A 26,372-nucleotide genomic window follows, 5' to 3' on the forward strand; every position below is an offset into this window, starting at 1 on the left:
AACATTTCAGTCCACCTTACACACCCTTCAAGGCTTTTTAACAATCACACACTTTATCTTCTAGAGAAATCCAAAGCTTGACAGACCTGCAGTGCTCATTTATGATTTTGGTTTGTCAACTGCTGTTAAATTGCAAAGGGAGGGGGTTTTAGTAAGCAGCAAGTTAGGCCATCAGCAGCTCCAATGCAGTCTGCATGCCTGCCTCGCTAATCCTCCGACCCAACCAGTAATGTGTCCTCCTGCCCTCCAGGGGGTGCCATGTCTGGGATGGAGCCCACAATAGGCACAGTGGTGGCGCAGCTCGTCCCTGCCTACTGGTACTATGTGCTGGCGGGAGCCGGTGCCGTCTTGCTGCTGGTCACTGTAACTGTGGTGGTGATACTGTGCTGCCATCGGTACCACTGGGCAACCAAGAAGACCAGCAGTGGCCATCATCATTCAGTGATGTACCACAACAGCCAGCAGCTAAATCAGCAAGCCCACCAAAACTGCTACCAGAATCAAAACCTCAGTTATAATCTGATCCACAGCCCCAAGCAAAACCACCTGTACCCAGGTCCCGGGTCAAGTCTCGAACCTATGCTCACCATCAGACTGGAGAAAGACGACAACCATGATTCCCAGTGTTAACACAAATGGACGATGTGAATGATACAATTTTTTTGAGAATGCTTTAATGCATTAACAGATCAAAGGGTGTGAAAACTCCCTGAAATGAATGATCAGCAGAGGTATTCACTCTTCACTGATGAGAATCTACACTGAGGAGACTCCCCAACACCACTTCTTATTGCATATGATCTCCCTGACTGACCAGGATGCACTTTTGCTGAGTTTCCTTTTTGCTGGAACTGGCAGAACAATGTGAGAGGCATAGCTCTCGGCATTATAAACACCCCTCACCAGGGAGAATGGATGAAAGGGCCTGAGAACAATACTGTGCAACTTTTTTTGCTGTTCTTTAGAGCACATTGGCTTCTGTGGCTGCACCACCACCTGAAAATAAGGGGGAATAACAGAGAAATCACAGGTAGACCAGCAAACAGACTGTGGACAAGACATGCATGACGTCAGCATTGTAACAGCTTATTTTCCTCTTCTATAATGTCAGAACATGATATGTCTGTTTGCCCTGTTCTGGTCTGCAGCTTGGATGCTCCAAATACCCTGACAACAAAGGGATTTAAACACAGGTACGGGGAAGGGAGAGAGGACACAATGTGTGCTGCATGACAAGAGGAGGCTATTTCTTTGTGACTGAATGAAGCTGCAGTGCATTCGTGCACTAGCCTTTGAGAGACTGGGAGTGACGGAGACAGATTAAGAGCAGAAAAGGGGAGAGGTAAAGGAAGAATTTGCGCTGCCGGTCCAGCCATGACTGATAGACAGCCGCACATCCTACACGTGTTGCTCCTTTGGTCCGTAAGCGAGGGATTGGGGCTGTGCTGTTCTCTGACTGGTTTACACAAGATAGGATGAGACGACTTAAATCACATCCTGCACACCTAGAAATATACAGACACACTGCAAGTAAAAAACTCCAACACACATACACATATATGGACTTTCCTAGTCCCACTTGGTACCTTGAGTGCATTTTTCATCATACCCTGATATGCCTTTTTTTCTGTGCTTTAAAAAAATCTATTACCTCTTCACCTCCAGAATGAGGTCGTGCCTCAGTGTTAAATAAGAGTTTGTATGGAATCAATACAGTTTCTTGCCTGGAACTCGTGGATAACCCAATGCTTGTGTCTGTTAATGTTCAAAGTAAATATCTTCCTATGTCCTGCATTCATTAGTTGTATCTGAAGCATTTGGAGATGCAGGGATGATTTCCCTTCTTGTCTGTGCAAGTAAAAAAAAAAAAAAAAAAAAAAAAAAAACCTTCCAAAAGATAAAAAAAACATTTTTATTTTATTTTATGGACATACCCTATTTCATTTTGTGTGTTATCCCGGATTATGTGTCCAGATATTTATTTCTTTATTTCTTTATTAATTCTTTTATTGTTTGTCCTTTTTTTTTGCGTGGGGGTTGATAGGGTAAATTGGCATGACAACATAAACAAAGAAAACGTGCATTTTGATGCCAAGTTGCCAGTTTTACTTGTGTTGAACAGGTGAGACCAAATATGCTGTGACAGTGAGCATCTTACTATGCTGTTTATAAAATGGCTAATCCTAGCTCACTGCTCAGTTTTTCTTCTTGTCTCTTTTATAGTCCTTTAAGTAAAGACTGATTCTAGCACAGCAGCTGTTCACCCACTACTCACCTGTCCACGTTTTCAAAATGTTGCCATCTAACACTGTATATTCCTCTTTGTTGTACATGATGTGCTCTGTGTTGTGAGGTACATGAATTTCTGTGACACATAATTTTTGCAATGTTGAGACAAACATTAGCACATTTCTTATTAATAGGCATTTACATTGATTGTTTGATGATGTCTCACATTTACTGTGACTCTTCGAAAAAATTACTTGGGTAATGTGCTTGTGGTGAATTAAATAGAGCTTGTTTGTCAGACATGTTACAGTAGGCCTGTATTTGCTTCTGAAAAATAGTTATACACTTTACTTTCTGGCTGTTTACTAAGATAATCTTAACCAGATTTTCTTCACTTTTCTGTGGTGTCAGCTCCTCTGGTTGAAACCATTTTTTCTGTCTGCATCAAAGTATCAATTTTAATTCAGATAGGGACACACAACTGAACCATATCAAACTGTTACATGAAACGATGATAATGCAAACACAAAGACTAAGAGGCTATGACATTGGGCGTTGCTCTGTGGAACTTCTCTGCGCTATGTGCTACACCACTCCACAACCAAATCATTTTGTCAATACCCAAATCAACCAGCCTTAATTATTTATATATTTATTTTTGTTCTTATTCTACACCTTACCTTCATCACAAATCCCCTTAGTAAAAATCACAGGAGAGAAAATGAGAAGCAAAAACAGAATGGAGCAAAATCTCTCAGAGGAGAAGGGCCCATTAAGTGAGCCCCTTTTCCCTCCAAAGAATGCGCCCAGAGATGGAGTGAGATGAAAGAGGTTAAAAAAAGTGCTCTTTATACGTTCTAAAGATAGATTTGTTTCTTTACTCGAAGAGGAAGGCTAACAGGGAAACAGGTTTGGATTGAAGGAGGGAGAGAATTGAAGGAGGAGGGCAGGTTGTTGCAAACACAAAAGCAGATGAAAGGAGTCTTTTGGCAGAATAGACCATGAGTTGGATGCAATACACATTAGATGCTCTGCACACATTCAGTCGCTCACATCATCTAGCAAAGAATTCACCATGCTATCAGAATCAGACATTAAATCAGACTTTTGAACATTCTCCATATCACCCATATTGACTTATTCCATTACATTGTATCTCATAAAATTCAGTTTTGTGCTTTAGTCAACAAGCATTTTAGCTATTTTGTGCTTGCGTATCCATTTTCTGCCCCCTTGCCCCTCTCTCTCTTCCATTTCAATTGACTGGCTTGTGATTTACTCATTATATGACTCATTCTAGCAGCCCTGTGCTGTAACCCAATCAATGTGGGTCCAAGATTCAAATAGGAAAATGATATATGACTGTATTTATGTTGTGCTACTGTTGCACTTTTTGCCTTCATTCTCTCTCCTGCTAACACATTTTTTGCAAGATTTGGAAAATGTGCTGGCATCTTTTCATGCAGCACTTTTAAATCAACTTTCCCTCACCTCCCTCTTCCTTCTCCATCATAGACTACTTTGAAGCACTTTAATATTTCTAAATTACTTAATGCAGCTGATTGCATTCACAAAAGTCTGCAGTAAGCATTTCTACCCCTCAGACCATCTTTATTTTTCATGTTTTCATTCTTCCTCCTCTGTTTCTTTTGAGAAATATTATAAGTGAAAGCACCCTAGCAGGTCCCTGGGCCCCTGGAACTGCATACAGTGCCAAAGACCCATCCATGTCGTTGCCCATATAAAAAAAAAAAAAAAAAAAACCCAAACCTTTTTTATTCTTCTCTTAACTAATTGGAGAGTGGAGATGAAATGAGGCCACAGGGAGTTTTAATCTCCTTTCTGATCTGCACGTTGATTCTTCTCAGGATCCTAGCCTGAGGGCTTTAGGCCAGGATCATTAGAAAGTGTTCAACAGCCTTCCAAATAGCGTCTGAGCATATCGCTCTTTTTTCGTTGTTTTTTTTTTTTTTTTTTTTCCCTGCCTCTTTTTCTTTTGGCTAACATTGGGGCCTCTGTTGTTTGGGCAGCATGGCAGCATAGTAGTTAGTGCTGTTGCCTGACAATAAGAAAGTTATGGGCATAGTTCCCGGTCCTTCCTGTGTGGAGTTTGCATGTTCTCTCCATGCCTGTGTGGGTTTCTTCTGGGTACTCCAGTTTCCTCCCACCGTCCAAAGACATCATGTTTGGGTTAACTGGTGACTCTAAATTGTCTGTGGGTCTGAGTGTGAGTGGTTGTTGGTCTCTCTCTCTCTGTGTGTTGACCCTGTGATGGACTGGTGACCTGTCCAAGGTGTATCCCGCCCTCACCCAGAGTGAGCTGGGAGAAGTGGTAGAAGTTGAATGAATGAATACCTCTGGTGTTTTCAGTTGACTGACAGAGAATTTAATGTCTGGATGGTCTGTTGTGGTCTGTTGAGACTATACATTTACACAATCTTAAGACTAATGAGATGTGTATGCTTTAAGTTTAGAGAATCTACAGTGGAATTGCTGGGATCAACCATGTTTAGCTTTGCAGATAGTGTTTTAGTTTCATGGCCGATACAGTAACTTCAGGGTAACTTACCATAATAGACTAATGCCAGGTTCATTTTAAAACATGGTTCCCCACGCTTGCATGCTCTCAGATGTCTGTCTTTTTGATCGCCTGTATTTCACTCCTTGGCTTTGCTGCCATGGCGTTTTGGGGAAAAGTACAGCTTTATATTGAATTTTTGGAAACTACCTTGATGATATAATTGACATTAATTGAATTGATGCTGTTCTTATTCTTTGATTTCTTCTTATGATTATTGAGTATTTTGGAGTAATCTGAAAGATTGCTCTTGATGTAAATCTATTTAAGACTGATCACTCAGAACTTTGTCCTCTGCAAAGGATGAACTCGAGTAAGCTTTGATTCAAGCTGTAAAGAAACAGTGATGCACAAGAGAGAAACAGAAAAAGCCAATAGAGGTGTTGGACTTGCAATCAAATAATTACATGTCAATTTAAAAAAAAAAAAAAAAATTCAACGAGCAAAAACTTGTAGTGAACTGCAGTCCAATTAGAAAAAAGTTTGCTGGCTCTTATAAGGGCTGAATTGAATTAGAACTGAGCATTTTTGGTGGCCAATTTTAAACAACTGACGATCAATTCAGTCACTTCTTTAATTTCAAGGAAATGATTTTATTTTTTAATCCACGTGCAAATATTTTTCTGTCACAGATAGCGAGCTTGACTTGAAGGCATTGTGTATATTATTTGCAGATTGAAGAGTACTGGACGTTTCTAAAGACTGTTTGTAGATGTTCTAACATGGAGATGCCTTATGTTAAAATTGTCTCAGAAAAATGACCTTACCTAACTGAGGAAATGAGTCTCTGTATCTTTTTTTCATATCTGCTAAATTAGTTTTCCCACCTCTTATCTTTTGAATATCTATTATGGTTTCACTTCATAATGCATTTTTGGTTCCTTTGCCCCTGCAATAAATGGTTATCAGCTGCCCAGATATTGCTCGTTTTTTGTTTTTTTTTTTCTTTTCTTCTTCTTCTTCTTTTTTTTTTTCCTTTTTTTCGGGGGATTGTAATAGCAATTTCCTTGAATAAAACTGAATTGAAGCAGGATTGAGCCTCCAAACCCTTCAAAGCCTTGCACTGCGGCCTGCCTCAGAAATATTAAGTGATATTTTAGCTTGTTGAATTTCACGGTCTTGGAATAAAAAGAAAATGTATTACAGTGAATGTTAAGGTAATAAAAGTAATATTTTTCTATGAAACCATTTTCTCTGTCTCTGTTTTTTTTCTCTCTTTCCTATCTTTCATCTCATTCTCTCAATCTCTTGACTCTCTTGTTTTCATTTCTAAGCAGATATAAAAGAGTATTGATTCTTATCACATAATGAAACTTACTGGCTTTTTGCAGGTAGTCTGGGTGAAATGTTGAGTTATTTTCCCTCAACAGACTTAGCACAGAACAAAACGGGTTGTGGGAAATCTCTTTCCTGATCTCTTTGGAAAGTTTAAACAAGATCAGTCACTCTTGAGCCATTTGTGTAGTGTGATTTCCATCAACAAATGTAACTTGTGTGCTGACAACATAAAAGATGGAGTGATGCTATCACAACATGATGTGGACTGTGGAGTAGCTCCATCTTGACTGGATGCTTGAGATGGAGACTGGGTACTAAAAAATTGTTGTTCTTTGTGTTTTTTTTAACAGACCCCAGGCCCATGGATTTCGGAAAAGATCCAGTTTTTAACAACAAGCACACAATCAATGGAGGTGAGATGCTCCCCCTCTCTTCTCTTCCCTTCTCTTCTCTTAGCCTCAGGCTGTACTGGCTATTTTTCAAGTCTCATACAAAGAATGGTGAAATTGCTCTTTAAGCTGAAGCATGCCTGTGGCTCTTCATTTTACTTTTGATTCCATGGGAAAAAAGCCTGTGGCAACAGTGACAATCTCTGCTGTGTGTGCACGTGTGTTTGGGTTTCACTATGTGAGGGAGGAGATGAAGCTAACAGAGCATTCAAAAGTGTGTGTCTGCGTGTGTGTCTGCGTGTGTGTCTGCGTGCGCATGGGGATGTTAGTGTGCGTTTCCTCTCCTCCTCTTTCATGTTCCATGGCAGACAAATTGAGACAGACAGCTTCCTCTTGGGCACCTAGAATAACATCTGTCTGTAACAATCATGGTTTGCTTTCCAGGCGTTTGTGTGTGTGTGTGTGTGTGCGTGTGTGTGCGTGCGCCCACATCCATGTGTTACGATCCCTTGTTTCTCCCAGCTTCTTGACAGATACACAGAAGAGTACTCAGCCTTTACCTCACTAAACAAGACTGTTTACTGTTTACTGCTTTTCTGTGTGTGTGTGTCTGTGTTAAGTGTGTGTCTAAAGTCAGTGTCTGGTGTGCACGCCTCCCCTCTGTGTGTGTGTCAGTGTTTCAGTGTGTTCTTCTATAAAGCACTCTGAATGTAGTACTTAATTGTGGATTGGCTTGCTCATGTATATACATTCATTAAGTGGATTAGCATGACTGCTTCTGCTAAGTAGATGTGCACACTTCAGCACTCACAGCAGACACACCAGAGAGCACCTTTAGAGTCATTCATTCCATTATGCTTCCTAATTTTTGAGGTCAGCACCAAGTGGGGTTGTGGGTAATAGAAGGGACTGTTCTTGAATAAGAGCCATGTTGGGCATTTGCCTTAAATGCAGCCAAATAAATTGACGTTTTGAAAGACACATTCATATTCTTTCACATTAAATGTTAAGTATGCAAGCAGCATTAGTTTTATGTTTGTTTCTTTGTTTGTTTTTTAATGTATTTTTCTTTTGTAGAAGTGTTTCCTGAAGTTTACTCTTTATTCTTTTCAGAATATGTTTTCCCAGGCTGGCCGTCCTCCTTCTCCACCCCCTCCTCTGAGCTGGACCCTCCCTCCGTCACGGTGGTGTCAGAGAAAGACAAAGACAACGCCTGGTTGTACACGCTGGATCCCATCCTCCTCACCATCATCGTGATGAGCTCTCTGGGCGTGCTGCTGGGAGCAGTGTGCGCCGGACTGCTCCTCTACTGTACATGCTCTTACAGTGGACTCTCCTCGCGCTCCTCCACGACGCTGGAGAACTACAACTTTGAGCTGTATGACGGGATCAAGCATAAAGTAAAGATAAACCAGCAGAGGTGCTGCTCAGAGGCATGAAGAGGAGGAGAACTTTAGAGAGCAGTGTGGAAAAACATGTCTCATGATCCCCCAAGTCATTTTGTTCTCAGTTTGGACAAAGCAAACAGGAAAAAGAAGCACGATTAGCTTTTATTTCAATCCCACGTGTCCCCTGACAAGTATCCTGTTAGTTCCTTGCTCTGATCTCTAAAGGGGTAACAATCAACCCAAAGTTTCCCCAATTATTTGTGTGCCAGGGTGGGACTTTTGATCTTGATCTCCCCTTACAGGCTATGAGACCTAAACTGGGGGAACATCTGACCCCGTCCCCCCTACCTTCAGTACCATATCTCCTCCGCCTGCAGGAGAGAGCCTGCTCGATTCTACAAGCCTGTTAATGAATGAAGGAATGATAAAATGAATATAAATGACAGATCTACCATAGAATTTAACCCACCAGCCACTGGAATGAAGCTGAAAGAGAGATGGACTAGAACTCCCATGACAATTTGGGCATTTGGACCACAGATGACATTGGTGAATATTGGTGATGGGATTTTTAATGATGATGGGAAAATTCATTAACATTTACCTGTGGCTGGTACTTCGCAGAAGGGCATGGTCAGATTTGTCCTCATGAGCTCCAATTTGAATGTGGCCAAAAGAGACAGCATGCAGAAATCACAAAGTTCCAGCTTCTGACTGTTCATGGAGACTTCAGCACCAGTAAACCGTTTAATTTGGGTACTCCTGACTGACATCAACACATATCAAGTGAATGCCTACCCCGTCCCACACCCCGAAAGAAGTATATAAAGATATCCAACCACACAACTCAAAAGAATCTAGATTTCTAAAGGCGAAGAAGGAAAAGAGGATGAAAAAGGACATTTTCTTTTTTTTGTTTGTTTCTGAAAGTTTTAGATATGAGTTCTGTGAGTTTCAAACGTCCATTAGGCCGCCATACGGCGCTTGCTCACTCCTTTGTCTGCCCTTGGTCTGCGCTTTGTGAAACCAGTGGCATAGAAGAGTAATGGTGACTGTTTTCGTTCTGTTTTAGATTCGTGTCGGTTTGGAAAAAAAAAAAAGGTGAAGAAAAGCCAGCTTTAGTTTGTAGCTGCCCTGTAGAGCTCTTATGCCATTTTTAGACTTTCTTTAGCGTTGTGTTGGACTCTATGGTCTTAATTGTTACTTCAGTCCTTTTCTATTTTGGCACATTTTCCATTACAGATTATCAATCTTTAAGAGTAGAAGAAAGGTAAAGTAAGATGGAGGACAGAAAATCAGAGGTTTATCTAAATCTAACATGCTGTTATGGAGTCGTGCTTTAGATTCAGTATTCTAGAGTTTGTCTTTGGTATATATATCTATATTTTTTTGCTTTTCAGACTGTATGATGCCCAAATGAAGGACAGACACTGTGTGAACAAAATGTCAGTTATTGTTTTATTGCAACCTATGGATTGCCAAAGATCTGTGTATGTGCACAGGGGGTCTGCAAAGGTGTTTAAAAATGCAGGATGGATTAATCATCCTGCCTTCTATCTACTGCTCTTTAGTCACCCCCTGAATGAAGGATGCTCAAAAAACTGAATGAGAAAGAATGACTGAACGCGGAGGATGGAAATCGTACTTTCGACTTTCTTGGACACACAATCGAGCCTTAAGCTAACTACAGTATACGCTGTATCGGAGGACAGCCATCGAGGAGGGTCAGTGCTGCTGGAGAAACTGATAAACAGGAGGAGACACAAGACTGCATACACACACACACACACACGCACACAGACATGTTGGCAGACAGAAAGAAAGAAGGAAGGGGTGTGGATATGTTTACATTCATGAAAAATCTCGCTATCGCTCAGAGTAACCTGTTGATGTCTGAATACCACTATAACTGGTGAGATTTTTTACAGTTTTATAATTTACCAAAATCTCCATGAGGTCACTGGACCAACAAACAATGTTTTGCTAACAGTATGTTTCCTTTCCTGACATTATTTTGTTGCAGGTAAAAACCTTCTGGTAGGGACTTAAAGGTACCTTGCAGAGTTTTGGGCTATAAACAGCGCTGTGAAGTGACGTTTTTATTTTGCTATTATCTGCTATTATGGCACCCATTTCCTTTGATCCATTTATGTGCAAAGAAACAAAAATTATTCTCAGCAATGGAAAGAAAATAGAAGAAAAGCTTTATTGTCCTTGGACTGCACAGAGCTACAAAGGGGGAATAAAATATTAAATATATAAGTTCAAAAAGCATAATTATATTAATACTTATATACATATATAATATGTTAAAAGAAGATTACCGCAAGCTGGAAAACATGAATATAACCAGGATTTCAAATTATAAGTAAAATGCTTTACAACTGTTTAATGAGTGCAAATGTGCATTAAAACTCAACAGGGTACCTTCCCGTAGGCTTTTCTATTGACATATTGGCAAACTCTCATGTTGCACACTTTTTTTCCAATGCCAGATGCAAATGTGCTAAGTAAAGCATAATTTTATGGTTATTTTTAGACACAGACAGCTATGTGTAAAGTTCTGGGGGGAAAAAAGTGTGATTGTAGTTATAGTAAAGAATCAAGTTCAAACCTCTGGTGTTACACTCAAAACATTTTGTATACTTGCCGTAACATCCTGATTGCCGCACCTACTTTTTGCCTGCACCGCATTAAGCATTTAGAGGATGAGAAACAGCGATACAGTCACATCATGGAGAGAACCATAAGCACAGAGACAACTAAATAAAGGCGAACAGAGAGATCCTGATAGAAATCTTAAAAACTGACGGACCAGATTTCCTCTTCATATGTTTTTTTTCCTGCCACAGCAGATGAAATGTAGATCCTAGAAAGCCTTTTATTGTGTTTTTTGGCTCTCTGATATATTGGGGTCAAGCTTCTGTCATCTTGGGGAGTAAATTGAAAGAGCAAATGAAGCAGAGGGAGGAAAAACAAAGTCAAACATGTCAAGCTGAAGTAGACAAAGACAATAAGGAGATCATAAACAGGTGAGAGAAGGGAAAGCAGAGGGAAGTGGAACAATGGAGAGAGAGATGGAGAGTTTTCTGTCCATCCTTGAGTCATTGGACTGTTTTTCCAAGTGCCTTGGAGCTCTGTTGTAGTGCCTCTCTATCTCTCTGGCTCATTCTTTCTCCCCACAACTGACTTTCCTTCGCTCCCCTAAAAACACACAAATACACATTTGCCTCAACTGCTGTCTCTCTGTTTCTCTCCTGCTCAACTTCAGCTTTTCCCGTTGCAAATCCAGATCATATTACCTCTTCTGTCCCGATGGATACATGCACACGCACACACACACACACACACACACAAGTGCAGCGTACATTAAGACATAACTACGGCACTGGCCAGAGAACTCAAACTGTTGTTTGTAGACTTTGTACAGAAGAATTTCTTTTTTAATGTTATTATTATTTAATAAAGGCTAAATAACAAGTGCTTTGGCTGTCGCTGTTCATTTCATTTATTAATAATTGGGTCACCCATTCAATCGAAGTTCAGCGGTTCAGTATATAGGATAACGCCACTTTGCCCCTGGGCTGTTCTATCAGCGTACAGGTGTGTTTGAATGCATTAGTCAGTCGCGGGAGTATTGTAAAGTACGAAGAGTGGTTTTCTATACATTTTCTTGATTTCTAGAAATTAATTTAGAATACCTGATTGTATCTGACAGCGAACTTTCTCTTTTTTTTTTTTCCTGACCATTCTATTCCCTCAGTTTGACCTTTCACCCTCACCTTCTGTCTCACACATGTTTCTCCACCTCACTCTCTGTGTCTCAGGTCTGTTTCATGTTTGTGCTGTGGGAGGCCAAAGCACAACGGTGCTGGAGGATTCCCCCTCACTTAATCAAGGCATGAAAGTTTGCTCCTAACTAACTGGTAGCTATGAAAACACACCACAGTATCCAGGCCCCATTGGAGATTAACCGGAAGCTCACAAATAAGAAATGTATCGCCCACTCAACTCTTCATCTCGAACATGGAAATAATTATGTTTTGCGATTACTAGCTTACTGCTCGAAATGAAACGTGTGTGTGTGTATGTACACATGCACATCAAGAGCAACGCAGTGAAAAGTAAGGAGGGTGACAGTATCCTTTGTGAAACAGCAGTAAGAACAACTCCAGTTCAGTGAATTTAGTGATTTTCTAAAACGCGGTCTGCCCCACAGCTCTGACCACCTTCTCCTCTTTACTTAATGGGCTTTAACTGTACTCTATACTAGCTAAAGTTTGGTTTTAGCCCGCTAATTAGTTTAGAGCCAGTGATCTCCCTACATCAGCATTTCTTCACCTCTTTCTTCTTCTTTTTCTCATCCCTCCTGCCCTCATTTATTCTCTGCTCCTTCATCTCACTGTTATTCCTCTACTCAGGAGACTGACCCGGTTCTCACGCTTCCTTTGACATAACATCACACGATTATACACATGAATGTGTGCAGCTATACAATAACACAAGCACCAAAATTTCAGCATACACACACAAACAGACTTCAGGCAAGTCTCCTGTGGTTGACGTTTGCTGAGAGTGTAACCTACTAACACAGATTTTAACTTTCTGCTTAGTAGATATAAATCACTTATCCCACATCTACACACAGATTTAGAAAGAAGCACATGAGACAGGCCTGTTTAAAAGTAAAGTACTGATGATTTCTTGGAAAAAAAAAAAAAAAGTCTGAAACTAAAAGAAAGAGAGGCAAATAATTAGTAATTTTTTTACAAATCAAGATCAATTGTAATTTTTAGTAGTTCATCAACTAATTTGCACAGTTTTCTAAAAAATTCTCATAAGTTTTGATGAGACTATGTTGGTAGATGACGTTTAACATTACCCAGATAACACTGTCTTCCTCTCTCAGCTCCACCACCACTTTTCCATTCCTGCCTCTCTCTGTTTCGTTTTTTTATTTTTTTTTTACAACGCCAACACACAGCTCTCATAAACCAAGAGTCAGCCCTTTATAAATGTGGTAAGTCTGGTATTTATTGGAAGGCAGCTGCAGTAGGACTAATTCTCTGTTGCACAAAGCAGAGTGAATTTCAGTGATTTGGGTTGTTTTTGTATGTTTGTTTGTGTTTTTTAACATTTCATCCATTTCATAAGGCTTATCCCAGTACTTGGACAAGAGGCAACTCCAACAACCGGCTGGTGGCTTAAAAGTCAGTACCGATTATAGCTTTAAACATCGAGCTACTCTATAAGGAATCATTAGTCCTAATATACTGTCAACTTCAAATAATACATTTACATAATATGTAACAACTGCAATAAGAAAAATTTAATAAGTAAAAATTTGCATTAAATATTTCAACATTTGGCGTGATTGATGTTCCACACAACCTCCTGAGGGAGTCTGTCCTCTCATAACAAACAACCTTTGTGTAAGCACCTCATTAAGACTTGTGGTAACATTTTAGTGGTAGGAAACCTGTATAAGTTGTGTGACACAGGATCAGTAATTTCTGAAAAAGTGACATTACATTACGTTCATTACATCCCATTCAAGCGGCAAAGCTCTTTACTATCCATGGTAACTATAAGAAGAGAGCAATGAAGAAGTCAGGTCTCAATTTTCTGCATTTTTCTGCACAAAAATTTGTGCATGCCAATCCACTGTTAGAGCAGCTGTACATTATCTGCTCTAACCCCAAAGTAGAAGTCTGCCGTGGTGTTCTGCTGATAAAGCATTATGCCTTCACACAGACTGTCTGAACACTGGATTTCCTGTATTATTTTGAAATGTATTACCTGCTGTGTATAACAGCTTTACTCTGTGCTTCGGTGTGTTTCACAGTTGTTGGGCTTGCCTATCTCCACCCCAATCAGCTGCACCTCTGTCCCACTGACAGGATTTGTTTTACCTTCAAGTGTTTTACATTGTAAATTGCACAGTATATCACTTTTGCCAACACAATAACAAAAGAGGGCGTTGGTGTTTGGTGACATCCTGATTCGTTTAAGATGGTCTCTGGAAGCTGATTCATCCACACACATTTCCTCTCTAAAACTAGGCAAATGATAAACTGTAAAAACTGTCACTGTTTCAGATTAAAACTCAGGTTACCATCAGCCAAATTATCAATAGAGGTTTCTTCCTCTCCACAGCAAATGCACCAAGGGATTAAAAAGAAAAAACAAAACAAATAAACCAGGTTTACGTTAAAAATTCAAAAAGCTAGTTACTAAATTTTAACTTGAGAAGCAAATGTCCAATGAAGAATCAAACTTCAACACCATTAACATTATTTGGTTGGAATACACTGTAAATACACTACAGCTTAATTCTTTGACACGTTCCAGGCTTGGTTCCATTTTAAATATTTTCAACCAGAAACCCTAACACCTGACTGAAAGACCACTAACAGAAACCAAATTGATGAATGGCAATAATCCCTCATTCCCTTTCCCATCATTCTTTGCTTGTATCTCTATTGTTTATATTTACTGCCTACTTCCAGCCCTTCAAAATGCTATTTGTGTTGCAAACAATTTGGTCAATTATTTGCCAATTTCCCCAAACTGATATATTTTAATTATTTGAAGGTATGAAACAGGAGTGAAAAGCATTTTTTGAAATAATGAGCTTCAAATTGAATTTGCATGCTCTGCAGCCTTTTACTGAATCATGTTTTTTAATTTGTAGAAAGCATAAAGTAAAAATAATTTGTCCTTTACTGACAGTAAAATCCATTTGTTTTGTTTTTTCCTCATGTCTTCACCCACCTGGTTGGGCAGCTGGGTGCAAGAGCAGATACACAGTCTTGGCAGCTTCCAGCACCCTGCTTTCCTAGTGTCCCGGACTGGCTGACTGCATGCTGTGAAATCAAATTACATTTCATCAGACAAAGGCTTTTTTTTCATCACCACTCTAGTACAAATAAGATTGTTGTAAATCACAGCATAAGGTTTATTGCTTTCTGATTTCTGGGTTTTTCATGCGTATGGCTGTTTGCCAGTTGCTATACTGTTGATGAAAATTTGCCAAATTAAAACGTTATTAAAAAGCTGAGCCCACCTGAAAAAGAATTTTTGGCAAATGAACTTTAATTTAGATTTTCTTTCTTTTTCTTTTCACCCATTAATGTATCTTTTTTTTTATCATTATATTTGTTCTCCATTCCGCTTTCTTACCAATCCAATATTTCTACTTCACCTGCTTTTCATTTCAATAATCTCAACCATTTCCTCTTTCCTCCCTTATTCCTCCATCATTCTCTTTTTTTAATGAAAAATGTAATCATCAGCATCTTCTTTGACTGTTTTTTTCTTTTGTTTTGTATGCCATCCTTCTTGAGTAATTTGGAAGACATTTCATCAGCTGTCTTTACAGGCAGCACATTCTGTGATGATGATATCAGTCTTTTTGTTCAGTAGCCTGTGGTTCATCTTAAAATGGCTGCTCAGCCACAAACACTTGTGCTTGTGGAGCTGCTTGTTAACATTAAGACTCTTAAACCATCCAAGGTTGCGGTTTTTCCTCTCAGTGGGTTGCAAGTCAGCGTGTGTGTGTGCATGCGTGTTTACAAAAGTATGAAACTCCAGCCACAGCATGAATGCGACACACAATTCTTGAAGAAATGTGCAAGTAGGCGCCATGTGTATATAGACACACACTCTCTTCTGATATGGAAACACTTGCACCGTGCGTTTGTGTGTATGTTGGACCACACAAGAACAAAAAACACACACATTACACTGTACAGTACATACTGGCATTCCTCCTGCTGACACTTTATTCCATAAATAGCAACAACAGTCCTGAACGGGGCCCCTGAGGGAGCCACACAGTGATCTGCCACAGAGCCAACACTTTCATCTGTGTAGGTGGCACAAGTGTGTTTCTTTGTGTCTGTGTGTTGTTGGGTTTATTGCTGGCACCGGTAGCAAAATGCTTGTGTTTTGTCCTCCCTGTCCTCACCTAGACAGGCAATTTTTCTGTTGTGCTAAGGCTTCTGCTTACTTGTCAATATGTGTTGGATCACACCAGATCTACCCATTGAGCAGCCACTCCCTTTTTGTTGTGTGTTTCTTTGCTGTTCCTTGCCAAGTACAGTCAATCTTCAAAGTTTGCCTTTTCCAAATTGCCAACAGTGTGTTTTTGGGCAACAGTGGCCCCGAACAGTCTGCCAATTGAAAGTGTTCAGTCATTAGTATGGTGAAAACAAAGAGACCCCTACATTTCTTCCAACGACACTTGTTACACTGGTTAACTTGTCCGGAACGTTGGCTGGGTTTGGCCCCAGCACCCTGCGACCCTGAAACAGAAAAGCAATAGAGGATGGTACCAAGATGAAGATGTTCGCAGCAGAGCCTTCCAGTCCTGCAGGTTACAAGTTGAGGCCTCAATGGATCAGACAATCAGACTTGCTCTTCCAGCAGATGCATGACTGGATTGAGGGGAAGAAACCAAATCCCAAATCACTTTTTGCTTTCTGGCATTGCCCGAAGCATCGCACTGCCTCCGCTAGCTTGCCTTCTTCCCATAGTGCATTCTGGTGTTTTCCAGGCAAGAGATGCCCACGTGATGTGATGCAAAAGAAAACGGGATTCTTCAGACCAGGCCACCTTCTTCCATCGCTCTGTGGACCCTAACCCTAACCCTAATATATCCCATCCACTAGCAGGTGCCATGATGAAGAGAACATCAGTGTTCAATTCACATCTCAGTGGTAATGATGTTATGCCTGATCAGTGTATATACATAATTTTTTTTTTGTAATGTACATCACTAATCAATCACCATTCCCTGGTTCAAGGACATTTGAATGAAATCAGCTCTTATAATTCATTCCTGTCAGTAAATTTTTTATATCATATTTAACCTGCCCAAGGCATACAGTAAACAAAATATAGAAAATATAAATATGTAAATTCCCATGAAACCATGACAGAAAGAAAACAGAAAACCCTTGTTGATTTTTAAAACTGGTTAAACGTTTTAAGGGAAAAGTGTTAGAGCTAAGTTGCTGGTAAAAAGGCCGTCCTGAGCCCTTCTTATAAACAGTCACAACAATGAAACATATACTAAGGGGGAATGAGGCCAGCAACATAGTCTGATACCATAATTGAAATTTAAAAGAAACGTTTTAAATGTATTTAACCCAGGAAAAGGACAATGATCTTCATGATACAAAATCACACACATATTGTGGTTTAGTAGCTAAATGATGAAACTGCGGTGACCAAAAAGACCTTGTGGTGTTCAGTAAATTTAGGCATGGTGTGGGCATAAAGAAATACTTATCATAATGGAGGAACCCTGACTGATCTGCCAGAAGAGCTTGGATGATGCTGTCAGGTTGGGCACAGATTATTCACTTCATTCCAGATGAACTGTAAAGTTCATTGTGGTCAATCTGCATACAAGGCTGATTTAGCTGAATGTACTGGATACACCTGACAGCTGCAATTTGCCATAATAGTTGCCTTTGGTTTTTTTTTTTTTGGTTTTTTTTTTTGTAGCATTATTACAGCACTCTCTGGAGTGACAAAGAAGCGGCTGGTGCTCTGTGATATTTTGTAATGAAAAATGTCACATAATGAAACCAAAGGAAAAATAAGTAATGATGCGAGTCAGTTCTGTCATCATGAGGTTTCTTATAATGCCTCGCTTTTCCTGAATGTGTGTGTGTGTGTGCGCGCGTGTGTGTGCGTGTTGCCCTCTTTACTTCTCTAAGGGATGAAAGTCCACCATCATTAATTTTCTAATAATGTCCCCATGGCTTCACATGTGAACAGAGCTCCAAGACATCAATCACAGCTCGGAGTGTATGAGTGCACATGTGGAGCGGTGCTATTTGTGGTTATTTATGTGGCTCTCCTGTGTGTGTGTGTGTGTGTGTGTGTGTGTGTGTGTGTGTCTCGGAGTATGTTTTTATGTTTCACTGTTTGATGCTTTTTACCAGTGGCTCTGGGCAGTGTGTGTTTATTGAACGGGTGATAGACAGGTGTATTATTCATCACCTGCTGGAGATTGACAAATGACTTGCCAAACGAGCATGTGTGTGTATCAACATGCTCATTTTTAAGAGGTAAAGAAAAGATGACATGAATGATTGGTTATTCTCTATGTTGCTAAGCTCTTTGTACCACTGTGCTTTTTATCAGTGGAAAAATGAAGAAACACAAAGCCAAACAATTACGTGAAAAAAAAAAAAAAATAGACAATAAAAGATGTTTTTTCTCATCCTTTTGTACAGATTTGTCGTATTTTCTTTAATTGCACTAAAGTTCATTTCTTATTCTCTATAGAAAAAAAAATTCCATATGGATTATGGTGTTTTATTTAGAAATTTTATTAATGAACAGTATATATCTGACAATTTTCATCATCTTAATTAGTGCTAGATGATCCTTACAATGCATTCATTTTGTCGTCACTAATCATAATTTTCTTTGCTGATGTTAGAATAGTCATTTCTGATGATAGTTTGAATAATTGGTTTTTACGTTATGGGCTTTTACAAAGTATCAAAAATAGATTGATTTGCCTTATTAATCCAAAACTGAGAAATTCTTATGTTACATCAGTAAGTTGTCAGACACACAAAAAAACGTAAAATCACACATAAAAACATGTATATGAGCAAACTAAAATATGAAGATAAAAAAGTATTCGGAAAAAACTGATATATTTGTTTTATACAGGCAAATGTGCAATAATACTGATTAACTGCAAAATCTGGCAGCAGATAAGATACATAATTTAATAACTTAAAGAAAATAGACGCTGAAGGCAGAAAGTGAGAGTAGGACTGAGATCTGGGTCATAACACGGAGTTCAGAGTTGAATCTGTCTGATAGTCAGAGGGGGGTTACTGTACAGTGTTATGGGTTGGGGGAGGAAAGATTTCCTGTATTGGTTCCTATTATGGAAAAGCTGTAACCGTCTGTTGGAGAAGACGCTCCGCTGATCGTGCAGTGTGAGGGGAAGTGGGTGGTCGAGATTGTCCATGATGGACAGCAGTTTGTTCAGTGCCTTCCTCTCTAGCTTCCAAAGTGTCCAGTCTGCAGTTTATTAGCAGTTTATTGAGTGTGTTAGTGTAACTGTCTACAGTGCTGCTCCCCCAACACACACCGCCAAAGAAGAGTGCGTGGCAGTTTTCTCAGGAGTCTGTTCATCCCCTCTCCGTGCAGAGCTTCAGTGTTGGTTTTCCAATGCAGTCCACCGTTAATGGTAACACAAAGGTTGTACACTTGTATTCCTCTCCCAAAATGTACAGTGCTTGTGAAGCCATATTCTTCAATCACCATCTCTCTGGTCTTGATAATATTCAGCAGCAGATGATTCCATCCAGCCCACTCCACAGATTGTGTTCTCTTTCACCTCCTGCCCTCTGATCCAGTAACAGCCGAGCCATCAACATATTTCTGTGGGTGGCATGGCCTGGAGTTGCACTTAAATATCTTTGTTTGTTGGTGATGAAGACAACATAAACTGGGTTAACACATTAAGGACCCAAGGGAAACCATGCGATGGTAGACCCATCCATTCAGCATAATCCAAGTTCACGCTGATCATTTATAATACAGGTCTCTTAGCTTGTACTCACACACGGCTGGGCTGAACCACCTATCAATCTGCTAAGATGGAAAAAAGGAAGGCAGAGTAGGAGAGTTCATCCATTTCCTGCTGAGTTAAGAGAAGGTTACCAGACCAAAAGCACCACCTGCACAGCATGGGGCGTGACTGTGAGTGTGCGCATGTGAAATACACAGTACTCAGTGTGCCTTCAAGTGTGATTTTATGTGTGTACGTTTCTGAGTCCCTCCTTAGACTCTTCTCAGCATGCAGCAGTGAGTGACAGCTGGTGATTTTGAGCAACAACTGTTCAGACCTGAGGAGGCCCACTGTGCAGCTGTAAATAAAAACTCATTCTGATTTAAACATTGGCTCGAACCAATTCGGCCCCCAAGCCTTATGCCAGGCCTGCTCCACAGGCAGATGTTTTCCGCAAGAGAGCTTTGATGGCCGCCCAACCTGAGTCTGCTTCTGCCAGAGGTTTCTGCCTCTTAAAGGAAGTTTTTTCTTCCACTTTTGCAAGTGCTTGCTCATGTAACTTTATAATTTGGCACTATATAAATAAATTTGATTTGATTTGATGAACCCACTGAATGCTACCTGCCCAGCACCAAGTGACAGACAAATTTAACAGTGTAGTATAAACAGTCGACTTCAATTTTAGATGATGTGAGTCCATATTTGTTGACATAAGCTTCTCTTGATTTCTATTCGCTTCTGTTTTGTTTGTACAGGGTCAAACCATTCATCCATTTTCTCAGGGCTGGCTAAGATCAAGACTGCAATATTACAGAGAGAAGAACAACTGCTCCCACAATGGCCAAGCACTTGGTGACAGTGGAGAGAAAAGTGATGGTATTTATAGCTTATAAAAACACAAACATGCATACAGTGTAATTACAGCAGAGAGGCTAGTCCAAACCTGCAGCAGTGTACCTGGAGAATTTTTGAGCTCATTATGTTGCACCTGACTACAATTAGACCACATGTAACCAACAGATACACCACCTGAGGCTGCACACACACTAACATGGCCTCACAGACTGGAGAGATAGGTTTTCTGTTGTTGTTGTTGTTGTTGTTTTTTTTTTTTTTTGGGGGGGGGGGGGTGTAGCATTCTTTTAAATGAGCACTCTGTCTACTACACTTCATCTCTCTCTGCCTTCACAGGGATGACAACCTCACCATTTAGCTGTATATTGTGTGTATAGTGCATAGTGTAGGTTATCGTCAGTAAGTCAACACAAACACAAAGCCTTGTCTGTGCCTACAACCCATACAACCCATATTGTATCTGCTTCTTCAAACACTTGGGGATGAGTGTTAAAGTCTGTGTGGCCTGTGTGTATCTTTGTGTGTGTGTGTACGTGCGTGTCATTATCCCAAATAGAGAACCACAGGTGGCTCTATTAACCAGTCTAAACACTGCATCTAACAGTGACACAAACTGGTACCACTCGCTGTCTGTGCATGTGTGTGTTTGTGTCTGTGAACTTGTGCATGTGTGTTTTAAAATAAAAGCAGCCCATAAAGCAACGACATTGCGCAAGCCAAGTTGCTGATATTTTAGAGATGGGCAGAGATACTTTTAATTGTTTTTGTTTCCTTCCTCTCTCCTCTTGTGCTCAGTGATCACGCAGAACACACAATGTTCTATCTAATTCCAGTTAAGTGATGTGTTCTGCCTCAGATCACACATTTATGGTTGAATTTTGGAGGATTTTTTTAGACTCTTCAGGCCATTGTAGCATTGAATTTTATCAGTCTGTTCTTTAAGATTTGATTGCAGTCCACAAGGTGTCTACCAAACCCTATCAATTAGTCTAAATGCTCTTTAACTGTGTAACCATGTGCTGATATTCACCTGTAAGGACGTATAGTGTCTTGGCTGGCCAGTATTGTGAATCCAGGCAGAGGTACAGAGGTAGTTGCATGTTTCATTATTGAAGAAGAACCCAAACCAAACTACAAAGGGAAAAGATCTGCTCTTTTTCCTTGTTCCTGCCTTTAGCTCTTTTTCTATAATAGCATATACATGATGTACCACCATTATGTACAATTTTTCATTTTAACATTTCTGTTGTCACTGCTAGCTTTCATTTCCACAGCTATGGATTTATTCATTCATCCATTATCTGCACTGCTTGTCTGTGGAGGGTCACAGCGGGGCTGGAGCCAATCCCAGCCAAGATTGTATGAGGGAGAGATACATCCTGGACCATTCACTTCACTTCTTACAGGCAATTTAATGCTTGTCTAAAGCATGTCTTTAGTCTGTGAGAGAAGCCGGAGAACATGAAGGGAGTCCATGTAGAACGCACGCAGAACATGAAAACTACATGTGTTTTATTCACACACAATGATCTCTCAGTTGGCAGTCTGATACAGGATAGATTCAAGCTCAAGTCTAGTGGTAGCATCACTTTGGGAGGCCGTTTGAATGTACACATGCCTTTGTGTTTTTAAACTTGCAGCTGGCTCTTCCAGTAATGTAAGACTCATGTTTTCATTTTGCTCTTCCAGTGAAAATGAATAATTTCTGCCATTCGCCTCGCTATATGTGGACCAGTAATGTAATTTTTACATTGTAGTGGAGATAAATTATCTGGCATTTTTCTCTTTGCCAAACACACTGAAATTATTCATGATCACACATTTACCCATGAGCCTATTTCTGCCAGTCACCCTTGCTTTCCCTCTCTCACTAGCTCTGCATTAATTCTTTCAGTGTTTTTTTTTTTCGCCTCTTCCTCAGCTCTGCTCTTATTTCTCTTTTGCTGTCACATACTTTTACCCTCCCCCAAGTCTCTCTCTCTCTCTCTCTCTCTCTCTCTCTCTCTGATCTCTGGCTTTCTTTCCCTACAGGCAACACGGGCCCTTTTTCTTATGAGAACCCTAGATCTCAGTCACAACTTTGCAGTGGCTCAATATTGTATCATCTATCACTATGCATAGAGCTGCAGGCAGCACCAGGTTCAGCAGACAGGGAACAAGATTTACTACGGCGGACAATGCCCTGGATGTGTGGTGTGAGGAGACACGGAGGACTGAAATGAAGACTGAAACATGCCAGAAAGAGAAAGATGAGTTTGGAAAAGTTCTTGTTTTTGGCAAGAGAGGGTGTAAAGAAGAGATAGAGGTTAGAAAAAATAATAAAAAGTGACTATAAGTGGAAGAGAAACAAGCTGAAAGAAGATAGATGAAGTGACAGAGAAGGCTAATGAGCTTGAGTGATTGAGAATATAATGCGTGTGTGCACATTTGTGTGTACATGATAGACATAGTGCTTAAAGGGCAATGCCTGGCTGCATGTCCATTAGGTGTTTAGTAATGACTGACACTGTGTGTGTGTGTGTGTGTGTGTGTGTGTGTGTGTGTAGGCATGGGTGTGGATGAGTGTGAGTGCGTTGCATGCCTTCAGTAATCATCTGTGTCAGTGTGATTGATGATTGACCACAGTTGCTGATTAAACATTTAAAATCTTTCGGGGCAGAGGAGCAGAGAGGAGAAGAGGAGAGTGATGGAGTAAAGATGTGAAAAGAAAGATGGAGGGTGCCTTAATGATCAAATCCAATCTTATACAAACAGAAAGAAATGCACATCAATGCCACTGCCGCTGTCTGACCCTTCATTTCAAACTCTCAAACATCCTGACTCAACATTTAAAGTGCTTCATTCAGTCACTGACTCACACTCTCCAGGATACTGGTGAGTGTGTAGAATGGTGAACTACAATGTTGTTACCTCCTCGGAGGGCTAATTCATTTTTTCAGTTTTTACTCTTATGCTAAAAGGAATAATTAAGGTACCAAGTTAACGAGAAACGTGAAATTGTTAAATGATGACAGTTAAAGGATCTTACACATTCAGGTCAATAAAAAAAAAAAAGTACAATGGGCCAGGGCCCAATTTGTGTGAATTTGCCTTTTATCATGGAAATCAGATTCATTAAAGATTCAGAATCATTAAAACATTCTTGTAGTTCACATAAAGTCCACGGTCATTTCGGGCTCAAGGAAAAGACAGTAATCGCCTTCAACAATGACTTGTTCCAAAATGGATGGAGCTCATAGTGTCTGCTCAGTCTGACTGGGTAATAAAGCTCCGTCATTGTGATTCTTTATTTTGAAAAATATCTATAATTGCTAGATATTTTCGTGCAATCACATGCTCATCTGTAAATTGTGAGCGGCTATATACCAAAATGCATATAAGTCATATAAATCGCACATTTGCCTCCGGGGTCTACAATACAACTTGGAAACTTGGAGCAGTATAGGAAGGATGCCTCCTCCTAATAACTCAATCAACAAGTCGAGCAACAGTTACGACCCTTTTGTTGGTTCACCCATATGTTTTTGAGACTTTTCCTTCCTTCCTCTAGATGAAGCCTGAAAACCCTTTCAGATTCACTTCCTGTGTGTAAGGTCTAGGCAGAGGAACAGGCTTTACTTCCCACAAAGTAGAAACTCTGCCTGTGAACACAACAAACAGGAGATGGACTTCACCTTATACAATGCTCATTGGGACTGCAAGTCTGGTAGAGAGAAGACTGATATATTTTGTGTTGCTGACATTACTGTCCAGTATAGACATATGTAACGGGAACCATCATTCATTTTAAATGAACATAAGACACTTTTATCAGTTTTTGCGCGATGAAGGTAAAACAGTTGTTGCAGCAGAAACTTTGGAGCAGAAACACCATTCTTGTGTTTAGCCGACAGTGGCGGAAACGCAGAACGCTAGCAGGTGTGAAACACAGAGGTGGAAACAGTGGGTGGACTGGAGGAAGAAAGGAGAAGTCACTTATAAAGAAAGAATAAAGGAAGCAAAAGCTGCCGTGGATGACAGATGGGTTCAAAAAAAAAGAGAAAATGATGGACAGAGGTGTGGAGGGAGGGGAAGAAGACGCACAAGCAGATTGTGTGTTTTAATGTGTGTGTGGTGTGTGTACACCAACCCCAGACAGTGACTCCACTCCAAGAGTCTGGATGCTTGACTGTTCTCAGGCTATCCAATATAATTCAGTCGTTCCACCATGTCAAGTTCTCCATCGCGGCCCTGGAGGGCCCAACACGCCTCCCTTTCTCCTCGCTTCCATATATGGGCATCCTGTCCCCCAGCAGTGCTCAAAGGGATTATTATGTTTATGTCGCGCCGCTCCAGTGACCCTGTGATGGAAAAGAAGACTCTTCGTGCTACTTTCAACTGTTTTCTGTGATGGCAGCGTTCAGATAGATGTGTGCGTGTGTGTGAAGACGTGAATTCATGAAAGGATTAAATCATTGCATACACATATACAGCATTTATTGCTTTTGACCAGGAGACTTCCTGCATATGCAAGCTGATGTAAAAAGTGCATTTCAGAAACCTATTTTGCTGTGCTAAGCTGGTTGCACATAACCATGAATACAAAGTTATCAGCTGCGTTGACTCAGTTTTCATACAGTTAAGTGTTGGACTGTCTTGTCAGTGTAGTGAACTGAACCAGCAAGAGGAAGGGAGAAAGAAATAGTGACAAAGAGCGAGGAAGGAGGAAGCATGAAAAGAAATAAATAAAGACAGAGAAGACTGGGAGAAAAAGGGAAAAAAGGGGCTCTTTAAATGAGCCTGTAGAAAAGCGGCCTGGCGTTGGAGCAGACACGCCCCATCACACAAACAGTCGAGACATTAACTTCTTTCCCCTCAGTGTTTCACCCCCTGCCATCACTCTTTCTCTCCCTCCCTCTATTCCTTCTCTCCATCTGCTCTGCCTCTGCACCTGGCCTCTTCACTTTCTCTCACTCCATTTCCCTCTTTTACTCCTTTTTCACATCATTTCTTTCTTATCTGTCCGCCTGATCTTGCTCTCCTCCTCTCCCTCCTTCTCCCCCTTTTTGCATCTCAATAGTTCTTTCTCTTCTGTGTGTCATCCTCAATCTGTTCCTTCTCTCCGTCTGACAGCATCTCAGTCTCTGCCATTGCTGCTTTTAACATCCGCATCCCACCCTCTCTCTATCCCTTTCCATTGCTAAATTTCCCTGCGCTCACCAATATTCTAAATTTCTTGTCTCTTTCTGTCGTTCTTCCCCTCAAACCTTCCCTATCCATCCTCCCCCTCTCCCATCTGGGGGGAGGCACTGTTCCTTCTTCTTGGCCCAGCGTGAGCGGGTCTCGTCTGGGCACAGAAAGTCAGGACCACAGGGTGACTCTCCCAAAAAAAAAAAAAAGGAGGGGTCTGACACAGTGGCCATATGGCAGAGCACCAAGCGAACAGCTCCACACACTCACACACAGTCAGACACAACACAGACCCCGACAGACGCCCAGTGTGAAGGAATGGATTGTGTCCCTTGCGGCCTGTGGGCATGTCCACCACTCATTAGTTTTCCCATGGAGAATCAATATTATACACAAAGCTGCTTGGCTCGCCTGAGATCACAACCCTGACCACATGAATAGGTGCATGCCATGTGTGTGTGGCTGTGGGTGTGCACAAGAGGAGTCCAGAGCAGGATTTAGTGAACCATTAAACATATGATGTCAGTCTAAAAAGAAAACAAAAACATTTTATATACCTGCGCATCAATAAAACTGCTAAAAGGGAGCTGTGAATTATTCCACTTTGAATAAGGATGAATAAAGTAAGCCATCAGCCATTTTAGGATGTGTGTTGAAGTCAAATGTTAACACTCGCATGGCAACATGTTCCTAATGACAATGTCAGCAGGTGTTTACCATGGTTTGCATGATAGATGTAGATAATTAGCATGAAACAAAGTACAGCTGAGAGTTACAAACAAAATAAATGGCAGCAGTTTTGTAGTTTGTCATAAGATTAGCCAAAGTGGAACTTCGGCCTGATGATAGAGAGCCGGGGGATCAGGAATGTCAGGAGGATCTATCCACCGGGAAGCACACATTGCTTCCGAAGATTTATGGCAACCCATCGAATA

The 26,372-nt window shown here is 40.6% G+C and overlaps 1 protein-coding gene across 3 annotated transcripts in view; it reads left to right on the plus strand.

Annotated features, from left to right (window-relative positions):
- Positions 1-11,339, plus strand: part of LOC115061710 (neuropilin-2-like) — an 84,717-nt gene extending 73,378 nt beyond the window's left edge. For 2 of the 3 annotated variants that reach the window (XM_029530177.1, XM_029530178.1), the window contains 2 exons: positions 6,436-6,498; positions 7,588-11,339. In XM_029530177.1, coding sequence (XP_029386037.1) covers positions 6,436-6,498; positions 7,588-7,913 — 389 coding nt within the window. In that variant the 3' untranslated portion in view covers positions 7,914-11,339. The remainder of the gene's footprint in view (positions 1-6,435; positions 6,499-7,587) is intronic. The other variant, XM_029530176.1, reaches the window with a different exon arrangement.
- Positions 11,340-26,372: the final 15,033 nt, after the last annotated feature.

This window comes from Echeneis naucrates, chromosome 21, assembly GCF_900963305.1.
Source record: "Echeneis naucrates chromosome 21, fEcheNa1.1, whole genome shotgun sequence".
NCBI classification, from domain to species: Eukaryota; Metazoa; Chordata; class Actinopteri; order Carangiformes; family Echeneidae; genus Echeneis; species Echeneis naucrates.